Consider the following 15,403-nt stretch of genomic DNA (forward strand, 5'->3'; position numbering starts at 1 on the left):
CGTGTCCATCAGCAATGATCATAAGAACATGTTATTGACCACCGCTATTGTCCACAATTCTACTAGCAGTTTCAATAATTGGAGCAAATGACGTTGGTCCTGTCATAATCAAACACAACCAGGGGTTAGTTCCAATAGTTCTATAATGAATGCGAATGAAACCCAAGTTGGAAAGCTCATTTAAATGAACCAGCTAAATTAATGTGTGGAACTATTTCTCTGTAACGCCTGACAACTTCCTCAACCATTACGTGGCCTATCATCTGGATAGAAGCTAAAAGCATCTCAATCATGAGTAGCGAGATAAGAAAATGGATTCTCTTTCATCTAACTTGTCGGCAGACTTAAAATATGCTACAGAGTATGAGGTTATCCTCATCAAAAGCTGAAAGTATTTTGCCAATGGTAGTGATCACCTGTTCATGTGGATTTAAAGAATCCCCAAGGTGATGCAGGCTCCCATGCTTGAAAGACCTGGCATCCGCCCACTCATTGCCTTTAGCGAAGGCAAGCCCTATAAAGAGATTGGAAGACTCCAGACCAGCATGGCTCAGAGCTTGTGTCACTTACTTATGCAGTAATCAAATGTATATTCAAGTTAGAGACTCGACAGGATAATATAGAAACAGCCGCTAGTGCTGACAGTGGCAAATATATATCAAAATGCAAAAATGTAAAATGTTCTTAAACAATACAGCGGCATAATACCTAGTCTAAATGGTAATCATCACAGATTTTTTAATACTTTAACTTGAGCCACTGTCATCTCTCATAATCCTCGTAATTTGTGGAGGAAGAGTGTGGTGAAGAGCCAGAATAGATGGAAAATAGTTATATAAATTATTTTAGTGGGTGACTGTGATGTCTAGACTCTTTGCCTCCCATATTAAGGTCTCAATTGTCTGTAAATGCTTTATAAACTTGATAGCTTTCAAATCACAATTTTTGGCAGAACTACACATTGCCAATCACAATTTTCTCAGTTTTCTTCTAAAGGAAGGATGTTAAAGAATCACAAGAAAAACAGTTTCGAAACAAGTATATAATAGGAAAAGGCCCATAGTCTGATTTTGAACTAACAAACATTCATTATTAATTGTTTTGGAACACCCTCAAACTCAGGAGTTAGGGATCAAATTGCTTCTTGACAAGCTAAGAAAATGGAAAAATGAAAGCAATCCATTTAAATTTAAAACTTGTGAAAAAGCCATGAATTTAGCAGCCTTGGCTTGGCTGAAACTTTTGACACCTAAAACTCATCTGAATCCACCACATATAGAAAAGAAAGCACACCAACAATGTAGAAACCAAAAATACATGTCAATGGATACTGATTAATACTTCATAATAGAATATTTATAAGATAAACTCCAAAACAAGAATAATATTGTATAAGTCAGTATAAACCAAACCACTCTAAAGCTAATAAATCAATTAAACAAAACCATATAAAAAAACAGAATCAACATTCTGGGAATCAACTAGAAATACAAACCAAAGTTGCTGTATAGCAATCAAAGTTTCAAAGAAAACCTAAAAAGAGACGGACATTAAGTCTGAGTCACAGTAATGATTAGTAGACTATGTTACTGTTCTATGTAAACAAATGGGTTCTAACCAACACCAAAGTTGATAAAATCAACTCCAGGAACCCAATTTTAGAAAGAAACAGGAACATACGCAGCCTTTACTTTTAATTATCATTACATCAGCCAAGCTTTCATTGAAACTCGGCTGAAAATAACATGCAGTTTCTGATAAAACTGTGTGTAGCTACTCAAATAGACATTTGGAATATACTGAGAAATTTTCTAAGTATAAGTAATGTGCACAAAACTGAGCAGAAATTCCCTTTAAGATGATTTCTGCTGGACAGATAAGATGATGAATTTTTAATTTGTAACCATTCGCTTCATGTATTGAAATAGAATAATTTAAAACAAGAACTGAGTCTGGTGGAACTTAGTGTATCAGACTGTGCACCAGACAACTCAAATTCAGCCCTTCAAACAAACAAAATAAATAAAAATGTTTGAGAAGGAAACAGTCAGTTTGACCGTAAATAATTTCAAGACATGAAACTGGGTTGAGGAATTAACATTGGACGTTCTTGCTACATCCAGCTTCTAGTGACAGAAATGGACGACAATCAATTTGCGTGGGAAACAATATGTAATAATGATGGTTAAAGTTAAACAGTAAAAAACTAAGATCATGATCATTTGGTATTTTATAATTTATTAATAATATTCTTCTTTAAAATGGGTAAACTTGAACACAATTATGTGGTCTATCAACTGGAGTGAATGGGTATGATATGGAGGAAAAATAGTTCTACATATACTTCAACCAAAAGATTAATATACTTTGATCACAAGATCTAATCCTTCCTGCTTCAAGTATTCTCGTGGCATCGTCATGCAGTTGTATTCGTGGGCTTGGATATGTCAATATAACTAGCCTGTCCCCTGGATGAAGCTCAATTGGCTGTGAATGTTCTTAATGCTCATGGTTATCCGAATCCGAGTAATAACAGGGAGTAAGGTTTGGTGTTTTGTGGGTGAAGTTCCATTCAAACATGAAAAAAAAAAAAAAAAAAAGAGAGAGAGGATAATAAAAGAGACAAATATAGCCAAAAAGCCATCCATGTTCCATGATCATGCCAAGTACAACAATTATGGTCTGTTGGTAGGGACTCAACATTACTACATATGTATGATAATTGTTTATGATTGCTCAAATTCTTTTACACAGAAAAAAAGGGGGAAAAAAAAGGAGCCAACACATGATTGTAGGAAAGCATAATCATTAACAGACAATTGCAAGCACCAAAAAACAGCAAGAGTATCAATGACAATTCTGCCTTTTTGATGTTGCAAACATAAACTTACATTATATATATGATTGATAATCACTTGCCATTCTGAGGAAACAGCCTGAACTTGTAAGTGCTGCTGTCTCCAATATGAAAGGGGGCATCAGATAGATAGCCTTGGGCTCTTTTGTTGTCATAACCCGGATAGTCTTGTTTGCAGAAGGGCACAACTTCTTGCAAAGTTAGGCCAATCTTCTCTGCTTTCTTCACTAATTCCCATTTGTTGTAAGGATCACCTTCCTTGTGTGTCACATGAATCTCTCCATTCTCCTCCTTCAGCAGAAGTTTAGCATTCCTCAAAAATCCCTTTACCAGTTCCTTGTTCAACCTGTTTTAGTCCCATCAAATTCACATCATTTCATGTTTCTGCAGAAATTATAAGATACACAATCCACGGATACACATCATCGAAAACAATAAGCAAAATCTTGGTTATCCAACTCATCATCATGATTATTTCAGATGTTTGCTCGGCAAAATGCATGTTCTTTTTATAATTTACTTACTTATTTATTCCACTTTTCATTCACAGGTTTAATATGACATATGATGAGTGAACGAACTAACTTTACAGGTTGCAACTTCTACGAATATAGCTTAAGAACAACAATAACGCAACATAACTGGATCTGGCAATAACTATTCTCACGGAAGATGAAACCAACATGGGGAAAGTTGTAGATGACGCGATCAAACTTGTGTGTCCTGAGGAAGAAATGTTGACTCATCTGCATAGCATCCACTCCATAAAACACCAAGCAACCCCTCTCCTCCAGTTCTCTCACATTATCAACTGCATTGCTGTACTTGTTTGCTATCGTCTCTTGAGTGTCAAGACAAGTGGCAACCATGTTGTGGGCAAATCCGAACTCTCTCGCTAAACAAAGAGAGAATGAAAAGTCCCCTTCTCCAACTAACAATATTCTCTGCTTTGATGAGTAGTGATTGCTCCATTTTTCTGTTTCTGTCTCCATTTCTTCTTCTTCTTCGTCACTGTCATCTAATTCTCTTCTTTCCTCCTTTTCTTCTTCTTCTTCGCCCATCGAGATCACTCACCCAAACGACCTCCCCTGCGTCTCTTTGGAATTGGGTGCTCTTCTTTCTTTAAAGTAACCTTCACCTTTTTTTTTCCCTGATAGACAAATAGAAAGGTTATACCTTTGGAAGCCAAAGAGCCAACGCCCCTTTTTTCGCTGTTTATTTATTTTATTTTATAATCAAACGGGGCTGCCAACGCTCCTTTTCATGGGCTTTTAATGATCGAAAAAGGGTTTTAATGATCTCATGTAATGTAGATTTTAAGTGGTAGTGTATGAGGGTATTTAATTTTTATTTATTTATTTATTTATTAATTATTAATTATCTATGTGTATTTTTATTCAAAATGAGATTAAATCATAAGAGAATTCTAATCCAGTGATATGTAGCACCTCACTAATAAATATCATCCGATCAGATTAAACCATTAAGAGAAAAAAAAAATTGTGGTATTAGTGACACATCATTAATTTCTTTAAAATTTGCTCTTGATATACCCATAAAATAAATTCTACAATTACATATTAATTTGAGAATAGTGCTATTAACACCCCTTCATTATTCTTACAACAGCACTTTACTATTGTAATTACATATCTATCCTTTTTCTCTATCAATGGAAATCAGTATTGGTTTAGTACAATATATTCATGTTCATGTTACTAGGATTGGCAAAAAAACTTGGGTCGGCCAAGCCTTAGGGCATGAAATCCGGCCCGCATGAGTTGAGCTTGGATATACACAAAAAAAAAAAATACAAAACCCGCACATAATGAATTTGAATAAGGGTCTAGACTTTTTAATTTATAAATAAAATTAAATTTAAATAAAAACTCAAAATATTAAATTAATATGTTTTTTATATTAGTATTGGTGATTTACTATGTTGTGTTACTAATATTATGTATTGAATTATTATTCTATTACATATTTAATAATTATCTTTAATAAAAAAATATTATATTTAATAAAAAAGCCTAAGGCTGGCCCATCTATCTAAACTTGGACAGGCCTCTGAAGGACTTGATTGTCAATATGGGCCTGAGCCTGGGCTTGGATGGAAAAGCACGCCAATCCCAGAATTTGCTACCGCTATCCGCGCTGATAAAATGGGGAATTATATGGTGGGTGAGCCTAAAAACATGGAACATGGTTATCTGACTCGGAAGTTGGCTGTTACAGTCTTACAGACTTCTCCGTTGATGAGAAGAAACCCAACAGTTGAAGCAAACTCGTGTTAAATTTCTTTGCCTTCATTTATAAGTAGTGCAAAAGAATTGAAAGCAATTCCTTATGCGAAACTACCAATTAATAAATTCTTTTATACACCCACATATTATATTGTTTATTTCTCTGTAAATTCTTTGAATCCATCATTAACCAAGTCATTTTCGTTTCTTTTTTCTATTTGTGACTCTCCATCCATCCAATATTGAGTTGAAATACTCTATTTCTTTATTTTTCTTACAAATTCAATACTTCCGTACTTTATTAGGGAAAAAAAGATTAATTATTCCTATACTCATAGAATACTCTTAAACTATAAGATTTATACCCCGAGTTCAATTTGTTTTATGATTGAAAAAAAAATAAACAAAACAGTAAATGAAATTAACATGAGAATTTCTACAACAATCTGCCTTCGCTTCGAGCGACATGTGCATGATATTAGCTCTGCACCTAAAAATTTATGGCCATTGTAAGAACATAAAGGGTAACTCAAAATTGCAACTGAATCATACCTCCCAAGTATATGATAGTATTTCTATCTTTAGAAAAACAAGTTTTAAGCAGGCAAACCCAACATATTTTTGTGTACTAAGCACATATACACAGACATGAATGTTTTTATTATCTTCTTGAAACTACTTACACCTGAGCGAACACATTTATTGTGTAAATCATCATAGACATCCAGGGTACTTTCTACTGCTGCAATTAGAGATGTGATCAGAAAGCATACTTATCATGTATCACAATCATACTATTATACTGAACAATCCAACTTCTTTCAACAGCAATAGACATTAATAAGCTCTTTGATTAACAAAATTTCATAATCCATGAAAGCCATCGATGACATCACTAACCTAGAATGGAAAGGTAAACCAGTACTAAGCATCAACACATTTGATTTTGAACAGTGACCCATCCACTTGGCCAAAGCTCTTTCTGGAAGAGAAAAAGATGTCCTTCTCATCTTCCAGGTCCCAAATAAAAGGGTATCCTGCATCAATAAAAGGTATGGTCTTCCCAAACTCAATCAGCGTGTTGAAACATATTGCCCAAAATGTCTCCTTCTTACTCTTCATGTCGACTTAAATTTAGCTAGCTGAATTAATACTTCTTTGAGGAGGTCATTAAGCCTGCTTCTCTTAGCCTGGAAAAGTTCACATATTCTTTCATCTACCATCCTCTAGAGTAAATTAAGAAAACAATTGCAAAAAAAAAAAACAATAATCAAACCGAAAATAAAAAATTCTGTGGATTTTGAGATAAAATTTCAAACTCTAAACAGTTCAACAGAGAAACTTACTGGCACGATAGCAGAATATGCAGCTAAAATGAAAATTATAACCATGCCAAAGTTGACAGAAGCTAAAAATCATTATTATATCTGCCCATGAATAGAAAGGGTTTGGGTGATGACATGAATTTTAATCTTCAAGAAATGATAATGTTTACTTTCCTTATATTTCGGACAAAAACAGGCTTTCACAAGGGCAAAATGACATGATACCTTTGAATACTAGTCAAAACAGAGGCACAGTCATCAGTCTTTTCTAGAACAATCAATTCTTTTCTTAGTTTCTTAAGACAAACACCAGGTGTAGTAGACAATGAAATAATTCACATCTCTATCTGAGAAACTACAATCTCAGACAAGCCATACCTTTAATGATGGGACAATAGCATATGCTTCTTCAACAGTTTCTGGACATATGTTGGCAATCACACAAATCTGCAGCCAAATATTAGAAATCAAGAGAGCTGCATAACTTATAGAATTGAGTGACTCAAGTTGAGATTTATACCTCACCATCAGTGACACCATGTTCAGAGAGAGATCTGATGATAGAGTCAATAGTCCAACAAAGATAAACCACCAAAATAACGGTAATATAATGCATAAGCAAGAGACAAGCATTAACCTAAGGGTGCTAGAGACAAAATGAAATTAAGGATACTGGAAAAGTCCTTTGACAGCCTGAGGATTTGTAAAATGGCTATGTGTTTTGGCATACAGTAGTCCCTTGTCAAATGACCTGAAAACAGCAAATATATCATATCACTTAAAGAAACTCCTACTTGATAATAGAAGTTCTTGGTGTGCTACTTACACAGGAATTTTAATGGTTGGATCTGCCGACAATAAAGCCATTTGCTCCTGGATTCCCTCTAAAATATGTGCAGCCTCACAGTCCATCAAGCATTTGGCATTTTTGGGAAGCTCTGCAATATCATCGATTATGATGTCAACACAAAATTGAGCTAAGGACATATCCAAGCATAACAGAATGCTTTATATATTAATGCCTAAGAAATATAAACCGCACGGTCTATATCATCGATTATGATGTCAACACAAAATTGAGCTAAGGACATATCCAAGCATAACAGAATGCTTTATATATTAATGCCTAAGAAATATAAACCGCACGGTCTATATAGCAGGACAATAACTGGCCAACTCAAGATAACTAAGAGAAATATTAAGACATAATTTCTGCCTCACATCAATTACCAAAAATACCTTATATGTATAAATATGTGTGTAAGTGTGAGTGCATGTATGCTAAGTCATTCCTGGATACAATTTGATTGTCATAGATAGTTGTGTGGATTTAAGTTTCTTTTTTTTTTTTTTTTTTCCAATCTTCCACAAACTTCCAAGTTATTTGCTATCAAAAGAGAAGACATACCCTGCTCAACTCTGAGCTCAAGTGGAAGAGCTTCCTTCACTACAGAAACCTTTGCACCATTAGCAACCTTGTCTCCTTTTCCGCCTTTGGTCAAACCACCTTCAGAAATATTTTACTAGTTCACAGCGTGTAATAGCCAAACATAAAGCAAAGAATCTAAAATCAAATCATTAATACCTTTACCATAGGTGGTTTCAAACTTTCCATCGGATTTTGAAGAAAAAGTAAATTTTCCTTCAGATAAACCTATAACAGAATAAGTTAGCAGCATTTGAAAAAGCGGGGAGAGGGATTGATAATTTAATAGTAATAAGCTTGAATGAAAATAAAAAAGAAAAAGAAAAGGTTGATGAAAAGAAAGTGACCTTCAGTATTGAACTGAACTTTCCTTCCCCTCTTTGACTTTGCTGAGTTATCATCCTTTCCGCCAAGTGATGCTACCAAGAAATGAAAAAGATGCATGAGTATGGATGGGCATGGCAGAGCGCAACTGCCAAGAGACTTCCATTGCATGCAGATTGTAGCAGCAAATAGTGGTGATTGGACTTGGACAAGGAAGGGAAGCTCTTGACCAATAAGATGAATAAGCGCCTAAAAACCCTTATTAAAAAAAAAAAAAAAAACTAGATGTACATGTGGGTTGCAATGGCATAAATTGAGCTTAATTAAGCCCTGGTAGTACTGCAAATTGGAATTGGATGGAATAAAAAAGGGCAAGGTCTGGCTCTGGCATATCCATTATCCGTTATCCAATTCTATATCAGAAACTGCAGTATCTTTAAGGGAGGGTCAGGGTTTTAAATAATTAATGGCTCAAACATCAACTGGTACCATACGCCATACGCTTGGCATTAGTTTCACAAAGTCACAATGCCTATCATTAGGGTTATATTGTTACTTATATATGCATCCATCATAATATGAAAGTGTGAAAGAGAAAGCAAAGTATGAAGCTGCTTACCAGGGATAGATTTCAGAGAAGTTTTGCCGCCGCCACCGACGCCGCCTCCTTTGCCTCCTCCTCCCTTCTCCATTAGTTACTAGCTAATATTACTAGTCTAGAGATTGGTTTGGTGGTACTACGGGTAAAATTTATTAAGAAGATAAACAAAGATTGAAAAAAAAAAATTCTTTTTCCTTGGAAAGTGGAATGAGTAATTTTGGATTCGTTTCCGAGGGCTTGCCCTTTGCTACACTTGGAAAAACTCGGTTCAGCCCTAGAACCGAACCAAACTGAAACAAAATAGTTCATGAATTTATGAAGCAAATGCGAATTAAATTATAGAATCGAACCGAACCGAATTAAATTAATTTAGTTCTGTTCGGTTCGGTTAGGTTTGATTTGATTTTACCCTATATATTCATTATTCAATAGAAAATATAATATAATAATACACTATTAATTCAACAATAATCTTGAGACTATAAATTAGCAAACAATAAACAACATAATAAAATCTAACAATAGTAAATTAACATAATAAATTTCAAAAATAATTTAGAAATCCATAAATAATAACCAATATAATAAAATCTAACATTAATAAATTAAAATAATAAAGTTCAACAAAAAATAAAGTGTATGCTATGACATATATAATATCATGTATTAACTAACAAATAGAAATAAAAAAAGATAAATTATAAACTATTTTTTAATTTTAATTTTAATTTTTTCTTGAACCATTTAGTTTTTTGCTCCGAACCAAATTGCCATAATACGATTCGGTTCGGTTCGGTTCAGACTTAACCAAACCAAATGCCCACCCCTAGGAGAAACTATCAACAAATCGATATGACTGTTAACTAACCCTTTGGTATTGAGGGTAGTTAAGTAATTGTAACAATATATAATTTTTGTTTAAATCTTCAAAAAGCTCGAGACTGACCGGGCAAGTCATTGTATAACTAAAATAGAGAGATTGGCTTCTGAAAATAGATTAGTAGTGTGTTTACTTGAGAGTTTAGGGAATGATAATGAAGGAATGAGAATGAATCATATGTTTATTTGGTAAAATATAATTTGAGAATGAGAATAAAATGAGTTCTACAATTTGAGAATAAGAAATAGAAATTTTATTCCCATAGAGGAGGTTGGGAATATGGATTCTCATTCCCTGAACTAACTTTTGTATCCCTATAATTTTTTCATATTTTCTGAATTACCTTTGTTTAAATCTCAATTAATTTTATTATTTTAAATGTCATTATTATTATTATTAAATTTTATTAAATTTATTATTTTAGTTATTATTAATTATTGTTATTATTATTTTTATTAATATTATCATTATTATTAATTTTTTTAATTAATATCATTTTTATAATAATATTTATACATGTATCTAGTTAATGAAAATTACATTATTTAATACTATGAGTATTTTGGTAAATTATTTCTCATTTCTATTCCTCATTCCTATTTATTTTGCTAAGTAAACACATCAATGATATTCCAACACATTCTCATTCCTCTTTATTTTTGCCAAGTAAACATTGGAATCTCATTCTCATTCCTCATTCTCATTTAAGCTCATTCTTATTCTCATTTAAGCTCATTCTTATTCTCATCTCATTTCTATTCCACCACGTTCTTATTTTATGAAGTAAACACACCATAAGGGATTAACTTTTTGGAGAAAAAAAAAATTGAGTAAAAACTTTAATTTTTGTCATCTCTTCTCTTCATCAATTGCCGCCACCATCATCACCCAAACCCCGAATTACCATCACTACTCTCAATCCGTAGCTACCATAACGTCTACCAATCATAGCTCCTAAACACCACCTCACAAGTACACACCCTAGCCACTACCGTTGTTGTTAGTTTTGAAAACTCTTGCTGCCGTCGCTACCACCCCCGGCACTCAGAACCGCGTCGAGCCACAAATACAATCGTGTCTATCACACCAACTGCCACCATGATGGAAGGCAAAAAAAAAAAAAATTGTCCCGACTCGCCAGCTTCCTTGTTTGTTGTTTAATTATCCATAGTTTTCCTTTTTCCTTTTTGTGTTTATTTTACTGCTACTACTGATGTTGGTGTTAGATTCAGTGTTGTTGATGTTGGTGTTAGTTTCTTTGCCAATCACCAAAATCATAACTCACAAAATGATACGTGATTCCTGTCACGGAGCTTGATACAACGTTGAGTTGGATTCCCACCCCCATTGAGTTACTTTACTTTGATTTATGAGAAAATTAAGGAAAATGAAAGAAAGTAATGATTTCTTGATATTTGATCATTTGGACTTTGTTGTTCAAATGTTTTCTCATTTTGGGTAGTTCAAACAATTATTTTTTTTCAAATCTTTGTAACATGCAAGAGCGAAAAATGTTGTGAAATCTTGTATCTGGTGTAGGGGTATTTTGGTACTTTCAAAGTCAGCTACAGTCACACACATCCAAGGGGTGAAATGTTAATAAATTGATAGTTTCTCTCCAAGTGTAGCAAGGCCAAATCTCGAGTAAAATGTCCTAAAATTACCTAAAGTGGAAAGAGTTATTTTTAGAGACCTCCCCTGAGGTTTAGTGTATTAACACTTAGATATAATCTATTGATATAATTACAGCAACCTCCCCTGCCATTAGTATAAAAATACGTATGGCATCAGTATAAAAGGGTAAATGTGTAAAATCATATTTAAAATTCAAAATATATTTTTACTAGATCAATGATATTTTGACCGACTAGCCTACTGTTGACCGAACTTAACCAGTTGGCCATGACTCCACCGGCAGCCAATAGCGGTGCTTTGCCACTGCCGGAGTCCCCTATTCACCTTGGTTACGAACCCCAGTCACGGAAGCCTCTGAATCAGCCGCATCTACCACCACGCATTAACCCAAAAAGATGGCTTTTGTCTCACAACAGCCCACACACCAACAACGCCCCTTTGGCCATTACAGATGTCACCCAACCGCTATCACCCTTGAGCCATCCCGATACCATGCAGCAACCTTTGACATCCCAAAACTTAACCACACACAGCTCTCAAAACCATAGCTCACGGCTGGTCACGCCGCATACCACTGTCGTAATTTTTGCCATCAGTGATGGTTTCATTTCGTCGCCGTCTATCTCCTCAACCAACCCCCATGAAGTCCCGACCTCAATAAACATCTCAACAACCACAAAAACCCACGATTTTTTCATCCCACACTTGCAGCCACATTCAAACTCATGAGATCTCGCTGCCGCCATCTTGTCAAAGTCCGTTGATGGTCCTTCACTGCAAACAGAAACTCTTCAAGCCCAACACACCACCAATAGGCATTTTGTTGAACTGGGTTTTCAAACAATTTGTTGATTCTGACGCAGTTAATTGCTTTGTTGAACTGGGTTTTCAAACAATTTGTTAGAGTCCAAATCTAGCTATGGCTGCAAGACCGTGAAATCTCCTGAAAGCAAGAACAATTGACTGGCCTCGCATCTATTTGTCTTTTAGATAGGCACCAACTTTCAGATCCTTTGCAGCCAACTGATCAATTATTAAAAATAGTCAGAGACATAAGAAGGGAAGCCGTAAACATCTGGAGGACACGGGTTGGTTTCAAAAGCATAGAGCTGGGCAGCGGAGAAAGAAAGGAAGGGAACAAGGTAGAAAGAAAGACATGATGGCGTTGAAAGTGTATAAGCCAAGCCAAAGGACGGCGACAAGGAAGATGGCAGGCAGCAAAAGCAGTGGTTGAAGACCCGGTTAATCGGTGGAAGCAGCAGCCGGCCAAACCTATTACCCATAAATTCTCAAAACTACATTTAATAATTTATTATTTTGGTGAGAAGGATATTTTAGTAATTTTGACAGTCCACTAACAGTCAACTTAACGATTAATTAACAGTAGAGGAGGTTTCTGTAATTATATCAATACATTCTTTCTAAGTGTTAATACACTAAACCTCAGGGGAGGTCCTTAAAAATAACCCAAAGTGGAAATGAGGATTTTGTTGTGTTTGGGTGGGTTATTTACATTCTAAAAATTATTTTAAACATTATTATTTGTATACACAAATATAAATTTCAAAAGATTAAGCTTTATTTTATAAACTCTTAAATTTTCAAAGAAAAAAATCTTTTATTTTATACATTCTTTTAAATTCCAAAAAAAAATCTTACTTAAAGCATTTAAACTGACTTATTTTATTTACTTAAAACACTAATTAAACTTTTTAACACCCAAATTTAAGAATTGAAAACACAATAACAACAATATAATCAAGTCAAATTATAAATAAATTATTTAACACAAATTTAGTCATTAATTTTTTGTTTATTTATGATCGATATTAGATCTTGCACATAAAATAGCTTGCAATGAGAATGCCATAATAAATTGTATGTATAAATATTAGAAGAAAACAAGAGAAAAAAAGGGGGACGAGGAGGAGAAGACCACAAATAAGGAAAACGAAAAGGGTCAAAAGCCACAAAAAAAAAGGCTGTTTAAAGTGATTTTGTTTTATTTAATTTTTGAAAAAAAGTATTACATATATTTTGTAGTCAAATTTTTTTTAAAATATTAATTTCCTCATTATTCATCTAAATATTAATTAGGATATTGAAAATAAAAGTTTAAGGATTTAAGGAAAGAGAATTATATATTAAATAATGAGTGTCCGATATACGTGTTCAAAGTAATTATATAATATTAATTTATTGTAAATTGTCCTTAATAGTAATTTATATGATGAATAAACACACACATTATTAAAATTAAAGTGTTCAAATTAAATTTTAGAGTGAAATAGCCCCATTATTTATACTTTTGTTTTTGTTTTGTGATGATAACTAATGACAAGTAGAACAGGGTAGGTAGATGGCTGCCCTATTCATGCTTATGCTTGTTGATTGTGTATTGATTTTTAAGTAGATCTTTTTGACATCCCTAAAAATTTCTCATAAAATTCCTTTTTAATTGAATTTATCTAAATGTCTAAATAAAAATTAGGGAAATTTACAATGGTCCACCTGTTTGTTTTGTCTTTTTAAAAAATACACAAACACTTTTTTTTTTTCAGCGCGCCACCTGAAGTTTGCTTTTTGTTGCATTCGTCCACTTCCGTCTAATTTCCGTTAGTGGATTTAACGGAATGTTAACGAAATGACATTTTTACCCCTCAAAATTACAATTTAACCCAAAATAAATGGAAATTGGAGATAAATTGGATGGATTTAATTTTTTTCAAAGGTGGATGCTAGAAATTGGTGGAAAATAGTGTTTGTTACTTGCTAAATTTAGAAAATTTGTATTTATTTTTTTGAAAGAGAAAAAATAAATACAAAATTTCTAAATCTAGCAAGCAACAAACACTATTTTCCTCCAAAAAACTAAATACAAATTTTCTAAATTTAGTAACAAACATTATTTTCCTCCAATTTCTAGCATCCACCTTTGAAAAAAATTAAATCCATCCAATTTATCTCCAATTTCTATTTATTTTGGGTTAAATTGTAATTTTGAGGGGTAAAAGGTCATTTCGTTAAATTCGCTAACAGAAATTAAACGGAAGTGGACGAATGCAACAAAAAGCAAACTTCAGGTGGCGGGCTGAAAAAAAAAAAAGTGTTTGTGTATTTTTAAAACAGACAAAACAAACAGGTGGATGGTTGTAAATTTCCCTAAAAATTAATTGATTTTTAATTTTGAATGAAAATACAATTAGTACTTAAAAAGATTTTCTTCAATTTTTTTTACTCCTATTGCATAAATTACTTTTATATTTTGAATTTTAATTGAAAATTTTGAAAGAATTGTAAGAGTTTGGAGTTATGGAAATAAAAATTGTATAATCATTTAATAGGACAATTATCCACCGACCACCCATTTTTTCGTACTTTTTAAAAAAATACACAATTCTTAATTTTTTTTGCTGAACTCCACTTGAAATTTTATTATTTTGCACATGTCCTCTTCCGTCTTCAAACTGTAAAGAGAACTAACGGAATATTGTAAAAATAATTTTTTTATCCCCAAATGTAAAAGGAAAATTATCCACCGACCACTTTTTTTTTCTCATTTTTTTCAAAATACACAATTCTTTTTTTTTTTTTCTGAATTCCACTTGAAATTATATTGTTTTGCACCTGTCCGCTCATGTCTTCAAACAATGTCATTGTGAAATGACAATTTTACCCTTATATTGTCAGCAAAATTTTAACAGTGTTATAACGGGAGTGGACCAGTGAAAAAAATGTTAACTTCAGGTAGAGCGCTACAAAAAAAAAAGATTTATGTATTTTTTGAAAAAGATAGAAAAAAAGGTGGTCGGTGGATAATTACTCTAATTTAATATTCGGGATTCACAATATATTTTATAAATAAAAACTTAAAAAATATTTTTCAAGGTATTTTTTGGGAAGATAATTAATTTTAATATATGAATTTGTATGTTATAAATTAAACCGGAGGTATTTTAGTAATAAAAGTAATAAAAAAAAGGTGTTATAAGAATTTTAGAGGGGTTTTAAAAGCTCCGCTCATGTAACTATTATATAGATTTTAACAGAAAACGAAAGATATTTGGGCTTAGGATCAAGAGTTTATTGAGCCGAGACCCAACTTCAAA

General features: G+C 33.1%; 2 protein-coding genes across 4 annotated transcripts; both read right to left on the bottom strand.

Moving 5' to 3' along the window:
• Positions 1 to 2,629: 2,629 nt before the first annotated feature.
• Positions 2,630 to 4,078, bottom strand: LOC102623488 (uncharacterized protein At4g26485-like). The gene is made up of 2 exons (XM_006467161.4): positions 3,500 to 4,078; positions 2,630 to 3,203 (listed from the first exon to the last, which is right to left on the bottom strand). The coding sequence occupies exons 1-2, from the start codon at positions 3,916 to 3,918 to the stop codon at positions 2,912 to 2,914; spliced, it is 711 nt and encodes a 236-aa protein (XP_006467224.1). The 5' UTR covers positions 3,919 to 4,078; the 3' UTR covers positions 2,630 to 2,911.
• A 1,664-nt stretch (positions 4,079 to 5,742) lies between these two features.
• On the bottom strand, positions 5,743 to 9,006 carry LOC102623007 (DNA-directed RNA polymerases IV and V subunit 4). Of its 3 annotated transcripts, XR_003064122.2 has the most exons (10): positions 8,798 to 9,006; positions 8,202 to 8,273; positions 8,014 to 8,082; positions 7,837 to 7,935; positions 7,255 to 7,366; positions 7,102 to 7,179; positions 6,949 to 6,982; positions 6,807 to 6,875; positions 6,004 to 6,329; positions 5,743 to 5,845 (listed from the first exon to the last, which is right to left on the bottom strand). XR_003064122.2 is itself a non-coding variant. In XM_006467159.3 (9 exons), the coding sequence occupies exons 1-9, from the start codon at positions 8,868 to 8,870 to the stop codon at positions 6,222 to 6,224; spliced, it is 714 nt and encodes a 237-aa protein (XP_006467222.1). In that variant the 5' UTR covers positions 8,871 to 9,006; the 3' UTR covers positions 5,861 to 6,221. The 3 variants fall into 3 exon arrangements, 2 of the variants coding, with proteins under 2 accessions (XP_006467222.1, XP_006467223.1); XM_006467159.3 differs by lacking the exon at positions 5,743 to 5,845 and having other exon boundaries at positions 5,861 to 6,329; XM_006467160.3 differs by lacking the exon at positions 5,743 to 5,845 and having other exon boundaries at positions 5,861 to 6,293; positions 8,798 to 8,999.
• Positions 9,007 to 15,403: the final 6,397 nt, after the last annotated feature.

Source organism: Citrus sinensis, chromosome 2 (assembly GCF_022201045.2).
Source record: "Citrus sinensis cultivar Valencia sweet orange chromosome 2, DVS_A1.0, whole genome shotgun sequence".
NCBI classification, from domain to species: domain Eukaryota; kingdom Viridiplantae; phylum Streptophyta; class Magnoliopsida; order Sapindales; family Rutaceae; genus Citrus; species Citrus sinensis.